General features: G+C 41.7%; 1 protein-coding gene across 6 annotated transcripts in view; it reads right to left on the bottom strand.

The window, feature by feature from the left end:
* The window catches only part of DEPDC5 (DEP domain containing 5, GATOR1 subcomplex subunit), a 90,350-nt gene that overhangs the window by 43,936 nt on the left and 33,989 nt on the right, over nucleotides 1-12,425 (bottom strand). For all 6 annotated transcript variants that reach the window (XM_075215355.1, XM_075215376.1, XM_075215382.1 and 3 more), the window contains exons 10-21: nucleotides 12,092-12,153; nucleotides 11,290-11,359; nucleotides 10,445-10,523; nucleotides 4,509-4,612; nucleotides 4,301-4,375; nucleotides 4,047-4,181; nucleotides 3,616-3,677; nucleotides 3,412-3,485; nucleotides 3,270-3,339; nucleotides 2,996-3,032; nucleotides 2,635-2,755; nucleotides 2,155-2,369 (exon numbers count right to left, since the gene is read on the bottom strand). In XM_075215355.1, coding sequence (XP_075071456.1) covers nucleotides 2,155-2,369; nucleotides 2,635-2,755; nucleotides 2,996-3,032; nucleotides 3,270-3,339; nucleotides 3,412-3,485; nucleotides 3,616-3,677; nucleotides 4,047-4,181; nucleotides 4,301-4,375; nucleotides 4,509-4,612; nucleotides 10,445-10,523; nucleotides 11,290-11,359; nucleotides 12,092-12,153 — 1,104 coding nt within the window. The remainder of the gene's footprint in view (nucleotides 1-2,154; nucleotides 2,370-2,634; nucleotides 2,756-2,995; nucleotides 3,033-3,269; nucleotides 3,340-3,411; nucleotides 3,486-3,615; nucleotides 3,678-4,046; nucleotides 4,182-4,300; nucleotides 4,376-4,508; nucleotides 4,613-10,444; nucleotides 10,524-11,289; nucleotides 11,360-12,091; nucleotides 12,154-12,425) is intronic.

Below are 12,425 nucleotides of genomic sequence, written 5' to 3'. Positions count from 1 at the left end.
ACTCAGGGGAGAAGTCCAACAGCAGTGTCCTGGTGCCTGCTCCCTCCAAGATAAGTTCCTTCCCGGGCTTCTCTTGGTGCCAGAAGACCGGACTGTACCACTTGTGCTGCAGAGCAGGGGGAGCTCTGTAATAGTTCCCCCTCTGCAGCTTTCTGTCTCTCCTTTTTTTTTTTTTTTAAAAGGAACTTATCCTTATTTCTGGCAGAGTTGTGGAGACCCCTTGAAGAGGTCTCCTGCAGCGTTGAATACCCCGATGCCTCCTCCTATTTTTCTGAGGGGGGATCTTGGTATGGCCCCCGACTTTCCTCCTTCTTCTGTGCACCTCTGTGGACCGATGACATCATCATGGCCGCCGGTGAGGTAATCCGATAAGCGGCGCTCATAAGCCTGTCAGGAAGAGGAAGAGGCAGGGGGATTGTAGAGGGGAGGGGTCTGTCAGCGGTGCTAAAGTTAACTAGCTAGGTGCCAACTCCTGAGCTCCCCTCCACAACCCATGGTAAGCAGTGTACCCCAGACTGGATGAAAGAGAAAAGGGGTTTCCTACTTCAGCTTTTGAGTTGGTGCGCTTACTCCTTTTCTTGCTGGAGGGTCTGGATGGGAGCTTAAAGCTTAGCTCTCTGAAGGTCCAGGAGTCTGCATTGCAACTTTTCTTTTTTTTAAACAAACTGGTGCTGTTACCAGAGGTGCAGACCTTCTAAAAAGGTGTGCTGCATGTGCAGCCTTCATACACTCCTGTTCACTGGCATTGGATGCACTGTCTTATTTGGTAATATTTATAAAAACCTAGGAGTGGAATTTGTAATCTCTCTTGGCTTTCATAAAATGACATGAGTGTCCCATCTAAAAATAAATCTTTAACAATAGAAACTCCAGAAATGTTCTGTATAAGTGTAGGGAGGGTAAGGTAAGGCAATGAAATTTCTTCTCTATGAGACACTAGCTAACCCCATGTTTGCAGTATACCAATAGTGGCTTAATAGGTATTTCTGGAAAAGTCTATATGAAGTCTTTTATAAGGTTAGGGGCAATCACACTGTCCTGCAGACTAACCATCAGCTTTACCAAATCGGTTGCATGCCAATCTTTCAGTTGGTCCAATAAGAAAAAGCCATTGGTGTTTGCAGGTTGGAAAATGCAAGTCCTCCTTCTGACTTGGGAGGAGGTATAAGCTCTCTAACAAATTTTTTTGTTTTTGGCCTGGTAACATTTTACTATTATGGGACCTCCCCAAAACATCAAGTGATAACAGCTATTTTCCATTTTTGAGCAAAGCTGTTATATGTAATACCTAAATATTACATATGGAGCTACTATGCCAAAAATGGAGCAATGGTGTTATCTGCATGTTGTTACAGTAGTGCTAGTAGTGTTAGGGTTCCTGCATCACCATAGTACTAATGTGCTTTTCACTGGTTCAATTGTATTGTACTTATCTTACCGTAACACTGATGTGCTGATCACATCACATAGGTAAATAGATTAACTGAAAAGTGTTTTTGTCCACTGTGTGTTTCATCACTGTAGGTGGCTTCATTAAGAGCTTGAATTTGAGTATCATGCTATAGAAATCAGATAACCTGGATGATATAAAGTAGCTGCTTTCCCATCTCTTACCACTGCTTAGTAAACCCTGACTGGTTAAACCTCATGTACGAGAATGAGTCATAAAGCTGTGTGGGCTGAGGTGCTGTAAGTGACAATGTAACCATTGTGATGATACATTCAACAATGTGAAAACTCACCTGTCGATAGTATTCATGAAAATAAAATGAATTTAGCACCAAAGCATTGGCACAAGAGTCGTTAAAGTGTTTGTGTAAATAATATAGATAATGAGGTTGAATATAAAAACAAGACAACTGAGTTTAACCTTTTTCCAAACAGTAAATGTGTTGATCCAGCAACAAAGAGAGTGAAGTCAGCAGGTGAGAAGAGGTCACTTCATTTACATCATGTTTTCCTTCCTCCGATATCCTAAATTTTCATATTAATCGATACTCCTTAGTCTTGTCTACATACATATGTTAACTGAGATTATACAGGTGATTGGTGCTGTTGCCAGTGTAAAAAAAGACAAACTTTTTATGTAATTAACTAAAGGTTTGTGTTTGAATGCCAAAATACACTTTCCATAATGTCATTAATATTATTTACCTCTGTTACTAGTATATCCCAATGAGCTACTGGCTTCATATTGATGGAGGTGTGGTCGTGGTATAAGCAGAATGTTAGAGATTTTGCCCAGGGAACTCTCATCTGATGTCTGACTCCGGCCCTCCTCGGATGGGAAGGGGCGACTCTGCTGGGAGGGGCTGCAGGATGCATCATAAGAACACGAGCTCTTCCGTGTCTGAGCCTCTCTGACAGGCCTGTGAAATGTAAGGTCTGTTACTGAATAACTACATAAACACAGCAATAAATGAAACTACAATTGCAACTAATGTAGTAACAAATACAAATTGTTAGCGGTGTCTATTCCTGCATTTATAGGACATGCAGTGTAAAAATAAACAAACTGATATTTTGTATTTTGAACATGCTCATTCCAATTATTCAGAGTGACTTTCAGTTATTATTCAGGGTGTCTGCTGTTCAGTGTTAACAATGATTTAGTCTCTGGTCTCTGCTGGTCACCTGAAGGTAGTGGTGCGCTGTGCTCTAGATGGACCAGGCAATCGGAACACCATAGAGTCATAGGCATCATAGTCCACTTGTATGGGTAGAGCGTTCTCTGATTCTTTCGGGCTTCCTAGTGCTTTAGGAGAAGAGGAAATACGTCATTTATGACATGTAGCATTGAACCAAAATTGTAGTTATGCAATACCATTATTCATTAATCAAAGCTTTACAAAAAAATACAACAATACAATAACCCAGAGCATGCACCAACAAGGAGTGTAACAGATGGGGTTTTTGGCAGTACTACTAATGGTACAAATAAAGGGGGAAAAAAAACACTGGAAATGTGCATGAGTGAGCAAAAAGAAAAACTTACAAGGATCTCTTCCAATCCTGCCCTTCTCATTGACCACCTAAGATGTAAAACACAGACAAATAACTCAAAAGTTAATGGAATTTAATCTCCAGGCAATAAATTAATGTAAACACAGGTTACATGTAAGACAATGTAAATGCATTATCCACTAGGAAACATCTCAAGTGCAAAATACAGTTTGATGTAAACTCTACTGAACAGATGATAACAGCAATTAGCATAGACAGATTGTTGTGTAATCAGACTGTAAACCTTTACGAATATCACATGTTACCTTACGAGCTGCCAGTTTGATGCGTGGGGTGAAGCTGTTATTCATAGGCTGACTCTGTGATGTGTAGAAGCTGGGAGGCGAGAGCAGTGTCAGAATACATACTTATTTCAGACCACGTATCCTCTTTTACTCATGTTCTCACCTGTGGTTGATCCAGTGTGGGATATTATAATCATCTACGAGGCGTGATTCTCCAGAACTACATTTATTGTGCAACTACAACATAAACTGCATGTTATAAAAAGTAAGGACCCTTTTTAAGCCCAAAACCCCAGGAAACATTCATCCAATTCTTATGACTTCAACACATGCCATACAGAATATTTTAAATTTTTAGAAAAATCACCTTGAAGAGAGGCACAGCATGAAGAGGCTGTTCTCCCATACACACCAGGTCTACACCGATCCCTGGAAACAGAAACAAGCAATGCTATATAAATATACTTTTATACTGCCGATTTCCATAAACACAATCTCAATACACCTAGAAATATTCCCATTGTTTTTTTTATCCAGCTTTCCGTTATCTATTTTCTGATTGTCTATCACAGTGCTGGAAAGGGCCATTTACAAATTAGAGCATATTTAAAAATGATAATCTATAAAGCTATGTTTTAAGGAAAGCTGGTACAAACAAAAAAGACCTGGAGGTCTACCAGCTGACTAGCCCTGATCTAACACCCAAATATCTCAAGCCAAAACTCTCAGTATTATCATGTCTTCATTTTAATCGCATCTGTTGGTACCACTTTCTCATTTCTGTAGCACTGCTCTTACCATTATCAATCATTCGCTGCTTAGTAAGAATCATGAGAGAACGATCAACCTGGAAAACCCCAACTCCTGGAGTTATGACAACTGACATCTGTCCTGTGCGGTCAAAGTTCCGGTTTATATAGTGCTTGTCAAATACTGAAAAATCAGAAGTAAATGAGAGAGCGTCAAATATGATATAAGTCAAAACAAAAATGCTATGATAGGAACCCATAATCAAATCCCACAATAAGCTTTCAATAGAAAGTCACACATACCATTAAAGGACAGATTAATGGCTTCTAGATAGTTCCCCTGATCAGAGGTAGAGTTGTGTCCTGGTGGAAAGCATTCTGAAAACAAAGACAAACAAAAGAATCAGAACAATAACCACATTATTCTATGATAATATAATTGTTTGTTTTGAATCACAGTCTGTAATTGATATCAGGATTGATGCCTCTATTCCCTACACAAACTAACTACCTGCATTTTCCAGTCGTACCAGCACAGGGTATTGGATGAAAATGTTTTTAACAGTGACCAACAGTGATGTCCATTCTTCTCGTCTCTCATTCTGAACTACTACCCTGCAAACAGAGGAGAACATTACTTAGAAACACAGGTGCAAACATGCAGTAATAAATTGCAACCAATAACAAAATTACTGTTGATAAGACTAATGCAAGGTAGAACAATGAACGCAGGTGTCTGGTTGCTATGGATTATGGGATCTGCTATCCCCCAACCAGTTATCCAGATAGATTCAAAAACCAGAATGAGAAAAAAAGGAGTTGGCACTTAAAAAGTTAACTAATTGTTTAATGTAACTGTTAAACAGAGCTCCTCAAATCTGCAACCACTGAAGCTACTCAGTGTACTGACATGCAACTGGCAAAACAGCAGAAAGTGGAAAAAAAATGCAGTGTCCCCCCGATGAAATCAGAGAAACGGATTTATCGTAAGTAGAGAAATCCGCTTTTCTCTTTCAATCTGGGGAACACTGCTACCATGGAGACCTTCTAAACTAGCCTCCTAAGAGCTCTGTCAAACTGAAACACAAACCCTGCAGCCAAAAACTCGAGTCAGGGGGCACAAAAACATTTAAACTATAAAAATAGGTAAAAGTGTGGACAGATGGCCAACCAGGTGGCCGTCCAGCAGACCTTATCCACCAAATCAAGTTGCACGTACTCCAAGAGGCCCCCACAGAGTGGTTGATGATTTGGCGACACAAACATGTACAGGCTGATCAGAAAAACATAAGCCTGCTTAATGGTGGACATTATCCACCTGACAAAGGTCTGTTTTGTAGCTGGCCAGCCACTCTTGTGAGCCTCGTACAAAGCAAAAAGAAAATCCGTCCAACTCACAGTGAACATTCTATTCACATAAATTCAGGGACGACACGGATCCCACTTCTCGAGCAATCAGTAGAACACCTCTGGATGCAGAGACCACTCCCCTGGCAGCACGGCGTGTCTGCTAATGTAGTCAGCCTCCCAACTGTCCACACTTGAGATAAATACCACCGATATTGCAGGGACAGACTTTTCCACCCAGGATCATATCTCCTCCTCCTGGTCCTACCCGATTGCCTGCCGAATGATATACACCACAGCAGTGGTGTTGTCTGACTAACGGCGGACTGGAGCGCCTCAAAGCAGCAACTGAGCCCACTATAGTGCTAGCAGCATGGTTTGGAGCAACAAGATGTTTATCGGGAGAGACACTTCCCAGAGAACATGGAGGCGGCAATGAAGAACGACCGCTCCCTGTCCCAGAAGACTGACATTCGTGTTGTCAGTCTCAGCTTCCCCATCATCAGCTTCATGATGGGAAAGCTGAGCATTTCTAAGGTGGAGTCCTTTGTCATAATAGCCTTAAAAAAAGTGCTCCTTGTTGTCTGGAAGATGGACCTCCTGCACTAGGGTGTCCGAGATAAGGCAGGACCAGCATTCACTGAAGTTTTATGGTCAGCGAAAGATAGAGCCGAAGGTTCTGCTCTGAGCCCACCTTCATGAGTAAATCGGCCAGATAGGGGACAATGCACACTGCCAAGGAACACTACCGAGCAACATTATCGTCATGATCTTTGTAAAGCTATGGAAAAGCTGAACAGCAGTACCTTGAATTGAAAATGGGAGCTCCTCCCACTGCAAATCTGAACAGTGACTGATGCCCCTCCCAGATAGGCACGGGGAGCTAAGCATCGCAGACGTTGATGGATACCAGGAACTTGTTGGGTTCCAACCTGTTGATCACCGACCTCAAGGACTCCATGCAAAACCTGTCCGCCTGAAGATATGGATTGAGGGCTTTCAGATTAAGAATGGAGTGAAAGGACCAAGAAGAGGTTTCAATAGAAACCTCTGCCCCGCTAACCTGCTAAGCAATTGTCTGGAGCATAGCCAACATTTCACTTTGTCGTGCAGAAGTATGGTGAAAAAGAAATGCTGAGGAGGCCTTGGTGAACTATCATGTAACCTTGTTGTATTATCACCGTTATCCACACTGATCTCGAGACCCATTGGTCCTGGAACAGGAGCAGGCATCATCCGACTCTGGCAGCCACAAGGTGGGGATGAACCCAGTCAAGCAGCAGGCTTGTCAGGGTTTGAAGGCTCATGGAATCTGCCCTCCATGAGTGCCCTCTGGACAGAAGGGAAAGACTGGAACCGGGTGGTAGAGCCAACAAAAAAGGGCTGACTAAAGGATCCAAAATGAGATCTTCGTGGCTTGGGAACAATAACAGGGAGCAAGGTGCCCTTATCTCCCGTAGCCCGACACATCATGTGTCGTCCAGCTCCGGACCAAAAAGAACAAAGCCTGTATCAGGAAGAGACGCCAAGGACTTCTTTCTCAGGAATGTAACCACAGAGTCCTCCTGTATGCAACGGCTGATACAGAGAGACGGAGGAAGATATGGAGGCTGCATCCTGAGCTTCCTCCTGAGCTGCCTCAGAGACACCCTGAGGCTTCTTTCAGATGCACTGCAAAAGGAAGCAATTCAGAATCCTACAGACCGTCTGTGAGCTGGTTGGACAGGTCTCCATCGCTCTAGCCACTCAAGAGGTAGATAGCATGAATCTAAACAAAGTGGCCGCCACCACGTTAATGAACTTTAAGAAGCTCTCAACCCTATGGTTGGTTCCATCCTTAAGTTCAGCCGAGCCAGGTACAGGGAGTGGTATGGCGAGACAAACGTGCCACTGATATATCCATCTTAAGCACTTGTTTCCATCAAGCCATCTCATCCACCTGTAAAGGATAAAGGCTAGGAAATGAGCGCGGTATGACAAATTTTCTATCCGGCTGTTTACATACTAAATCAAAGTCAGTCAGCTTAGTGGATCCACAATCTGAGTCCTCAATTAGCTCTCCTTCTTCCTCAGAAGACCCTTCTGGGTCAGAAACTGCTACGAGAGGATGAGCGGGCTTATGCCGCTTGCCGAAAGCTGGAAGCCTAAAGGTCTCAAGAAATGTATTTCATTTTTAAAGGCCCCGTACCAAGGAAGTGGACATGAAGGTTCTGTCTGTGACTGCCCCTGGGGAACAGGAGAAGTTGAAGGGACATAAGGACCCATCCAGACATCCTCCGGAGCTGGAGGAATGAGAACCGCTGTAGGAGGGACTATCGGCACAGGAGCATGAGCCATAACAGTTGTAGGTATTCTCTGCAGGACAGTTTAAAAGCTCAAATACTGCAGCTACAGACTGAGCCAGCGTAATCGCCCACACATGTCCCTCCATAAGAGGGGAGGCGCTACTGAAGGCCTGCTCACCGCGGGCATCAGCATCACAGTCTGCAAAAACCACACCTGGGTCCTGCTGTCCGCTGGGGAGTTTGGTCATACATTTTGCACAGTTAAAAATTTAACTCTAGGCACCTTGCTCTTAACAGACCTTATTCGCAACAGGATTTCACCAGTATAAGAAAAATCTGCAAACACAATATAGCAAACGAAAAGCAGGAAACATAAAATTAACACAAATGCATAATGTATAAGAACAGTACTGAAGTCTGCCACAACCAATACTTCTAAAGGCAATTGAAGAGTATACTATATAATAGGTGTTATCCTGCCAATAGTGAAACTATGTGCAGTAAAAAATAATAAAATATAAAATATCTATAGACAGATATTTCTACAAATAATGTAAGGTACTTATTCCTCAAGATAGTAGCCAAGGACAGTACAGTGAAGAGGAGAGAAGCCTGTCAGATGTAGCAGTGTCTCCCCCAGGAACTTTCTCAGCTAGCTCGTGGTAACAGGCTCCTGGATGGTGCCAAGGAAGACACCAACTGATGGGGAAAAGGGAGGGGTTTAAAGCCTTTATGTGATAATGATGATGTGAAAGTCCTCCCTGCTTATTTTGTGTCTTGATGCCTCCATAATACACTGGCCGTTTGTGATGGCTTCTCTGCTAAGCCTGCAAATGACCTCTCATTTGTCCCTGTTATACCGACCAAGTCTCCCATTCCTCTAATGAGCAGGGGAGTTGGTATGAGCCGTGGAGATGGCAGGCGCCATCTTACATCGCGGTGCCCTATGCCTTACGGCATCGCTGGTCATCAGGCCGCAGAAGAGATCATCATCATCATCAATTTATATAGCGCCACTAATTCCGCAGCGCTGTACAGAGAACTCATTCACATCAGTCCCTGCCCCATTGGAGCTTACAGTCTAAATTCACCTATATAGACACACACTCACACAAACAGACAGAGAGGGAGACAGACAGGGAGAGACTAGGGTCAATTTTGATAGCAGCCAATTAACCTACTAGTATGTTTTTGGAGTGTGGGAGGAAACCGGAGCACCCAGAGGAAACCCACGCAAACACAGGAAAAACATACAAACTCCACACAGATAAGGCCATGGACGGGAATCGAACTCATGACCCCAGTGCTGTGAGGCAGAAGTGCTAACCACTAGGCCACTGTGCTGCCTTATTGACTCATAACAGTAAAGTACTGTCAGTGAGAGCTGTCCAGTTTTCACCTGTGTGACAATTGGGGTCTGTTAGTGGGAGCAAACTTCCACAGCAGACCCTGTCCAGTGAAGCTATGTGTGCTGGAAATAAGCACACATAAAAACCTGCTGAGTCAAAGTAAAATTAGATATAACAATAAAAAGAAATAAAAATAGCTGCAGAGCACCCCAAATTAAGCCCAACTCCTTGGGCACATAAACAAAGAGGAGCTACCGGGGTTCCAGAGGGGAGGGGTTCTGTCAGCAGTTACATTAAACAATTGGTTAACTATTTAAGTACAAACTTCTGTGTCCCCTTATACTACCCCATGGCAGCAGTGCCCCCCCCAGATTGGATGAAAGAGAAAAGGGTATAAGAATAGTTGTTGCTTTTTGGTAATAATTTTAAGACTCATATACATGGTCACCAAGTGTTCTCCTATAGTCACTGTTAGGCATGGTACTCTCAATGGATTCTTTCTTATTACGGGCATGGAGCAAATTAGAGCAGATAGGCGCCTGAATAATGAGGCCTGCATGATGTTCACGATTCAGAGCCGTCGGTACGCCTGAAAAAAGCTTCCAGATCAACGAAGCCTAAGTACCAAGCATTCTTGACATAGAATTCTGACCCTACCACCTGCATGTCACAGCTTATGCCCACTGTAGCCTTAGTTTCCTATTAGCGGACAGGAGTGGAACCTGGTGTGGTCTTCTGCTGCTGTAGCCCATCAACTAAAATGTTCGATGTGCTGTGCATTCAGTTATCCTCTTCAGTATACCACTGTTGTAACGCATGTTTTCTTGAGATACTGTCGCCTTCCTGTCAGCTTGAACCAGTCTGACCATTCTGATCTCTATCATTAACGTTCTTGCTCACAGAACTGCAGTTCACTGGATGTTTTTTGTTTTGCAAACAATTCTCTGTAAACTCTAGAGACTGTTGTACGTGAAAATCCCAGGAGTTTAGCAGTTTCTGAGATAATCAAACCAACCACTCTAGCACTAACACTCCACGGGCAAAGTCAATTAGATCAGATTTCTTCCCCATTCTGGTGTTTGATCTGATCAACAACTGAACCTCTTAACCAAGTTTGCATGGTTTTGTGCATTGACTTGCTGCCACATGATTGTGCACCTAATAAAGTGGCCACTGAGTAACACACACACACACACACACAATGGCCAAAGTGAAAATTTAGAATTAGCAGTATGGATTAAATTTTATAGTTTTCCAATTAGAAACGTATGCATGCACGCTTTCCATATAGAAATATTTATGAGAATTCAGTAAGAAGTATAGTTTGATACATTTGTATTCAGTTCACTTCTACTAAACTACATAGAGACTCAGAAGAATAGCAGAAACAGCATGCGTCAAGGGGACAAAAAGAACAAAGAAAATTAAAAGAAGAAAAGATACGGGTTTCAACACATGATTTTTACTTATAGAAATCTTCGTAAAATCTGCCCTTGTGATCCTGTATTATGGTGGCGTTATTACGATGAGCTTCAGGAAATTCATCTAAAAGAGATAATACAATATAGACGTAGATGTCTGGGTTCGAAAAAGTCACATACAACTGGGAGGAGAAGTGATTGGACAGGAAACATTTAAAAAATTACAATGCTTTAGGAATAAAGGAGATGACAATTTCTAAAATGAGTGGACACAATCTTAAGCCAGTGTATAGAACATTGAAACAAAATAATAAGAACTTTTGTTTTAAGAATGGATGATATACATGATGCTCTCCCAGCAAAAGCTATATAATACAAGAATAAAATAACAAATAAAAAATGAATCTATAATATGGAATACTGATCCTATATACAGGGAAATGTGTACGTGCATACATACATATACAATATATATATATATATATATATATATATATATATATATATATATATGTACACACGCACACATTTCCCTGTATATAGACAAGTATTCCATATTATAGATTCATTTCATAGATACAAATGCAAGCTGCATACAAATGAAAGCTGAAATTATGATAATAGACAGACAAAGAGAAAAGGGAGTGCCAAAAGTATTCACAACTCACTTTCAGTTACTTATAAATGGACAACTAGATACAAACATTTGCCTCTTTCCTCCTACTAAAACAATGAGTGGGCCATATCTACTATGAGAGTCCTATATGAATATGTAAAAGGTAGATTTCATCTATCAACCTTAATACAATTAACTGTTCAAATCAGTGTACTAAATATTATTCATGTGTCAGTTTATCAGGCTATTACAGAGTATATTGCTTTATACATACCTAAGGATTTTGCATCATAAAAGGTTCTAGAGAATAGTACAACTGTCACCTCATGACTGCAGTTCTTCTCCTGAAGGAAGTAAAACACATTAGACATGAGCCCAATCCAATAGATATATGTGTAATGGGGCTTATTAAACGAACGGTGAGAATGTCCCTTGTAAGCCAACATTTATTTAGATATTCTGTGTTGGAGGCATGTTAACAGTTGTAAAAACTGCACCAACAAGGAGGCCTAGGACTTAGACCAGCACAGGAAGTGAGGTAGAAGACAGCCGGGTCCATCTGCATGGTGGTAACACAGTGTACAGTGGGGCCAAAGACTGCAGTAGGGTATATGTAATATGCGCAGATAGCAGAGAAAGGATAGTAGATTGAGACCCCTGAGAAGGTGCAGGCATGGCTGTTGTGTCCAGGGGTAAATAGTTTGGATGTTAGGTAGCAATACCACAGTGATAACATAGCGACAGCACATAATAACATATCAAACCCGAACATGGCAAATGCTGTTGGATTTTCTTATTTTTAATGGGGAAGGGAAGAGGAGGAAAGGGGTAACAAACATTTTTTTTTTTTATATAAATGCATTATTTTCTTATAAGCTACTGCAAATATCAAGTTTCTGTATTTCAGATATGGTTAACTGTCTTGACGAAGACAAAAAAACAAACAAATGTAATTGCCTTTCCCATACACTGCATATTTGGCCTATAATGAACTTTACATAGCATCACTTCAGGGATTTATTTTTGTCATTAGTGAGCTGTCCCCAAGAAAAAAGACAATATTACTTGACACTTACCTTCCATTTGTTAAAGAGATCAGCTAGGAATCCATTGACAGCCTTTTCAAAGTATAGATCTCCTGTAATAATTAATAAAAGTTTTACATTGCCAACAGTAAAAATTTACGGTTGTGAATAAAAAGGTCCAATATACTGAACATTATTTATACGACAAAAGTAGGGCTCCCATATGTTCCAGTTATCCTGGGAGTCTCAGTTATACCCCATTCATACTGCACCAAAATCCCGGGTTTTTGCCGGGGCGAGCTCAAACGACCCGGGTCTTGGTGAAGTATGAATGGTACAAGTCAAAAATCCCGGGTCTAAAAACCCTGGATTTATCGAGGGGTAA

The sequence above is a fragment of the Mixophyes fleayi genome, chromosome 1 (genome assembly GCF_038048845.1).
Source record: "Mixophyes fleayi isolate aMixFle1 chromosome 1, aMixFle1.hap1, whole genome shotgun sequence".
NCBI lineage: Eukaryota > Metazoa > Chordata > Amphibia > Anura > Limnodynastidae > Mixophyes > Mixophyes fleayi.
Note: the sequence above shows the minus strand (reverse complement) of the source record. Positions and strands in the feature narration are given on the sequence as shown.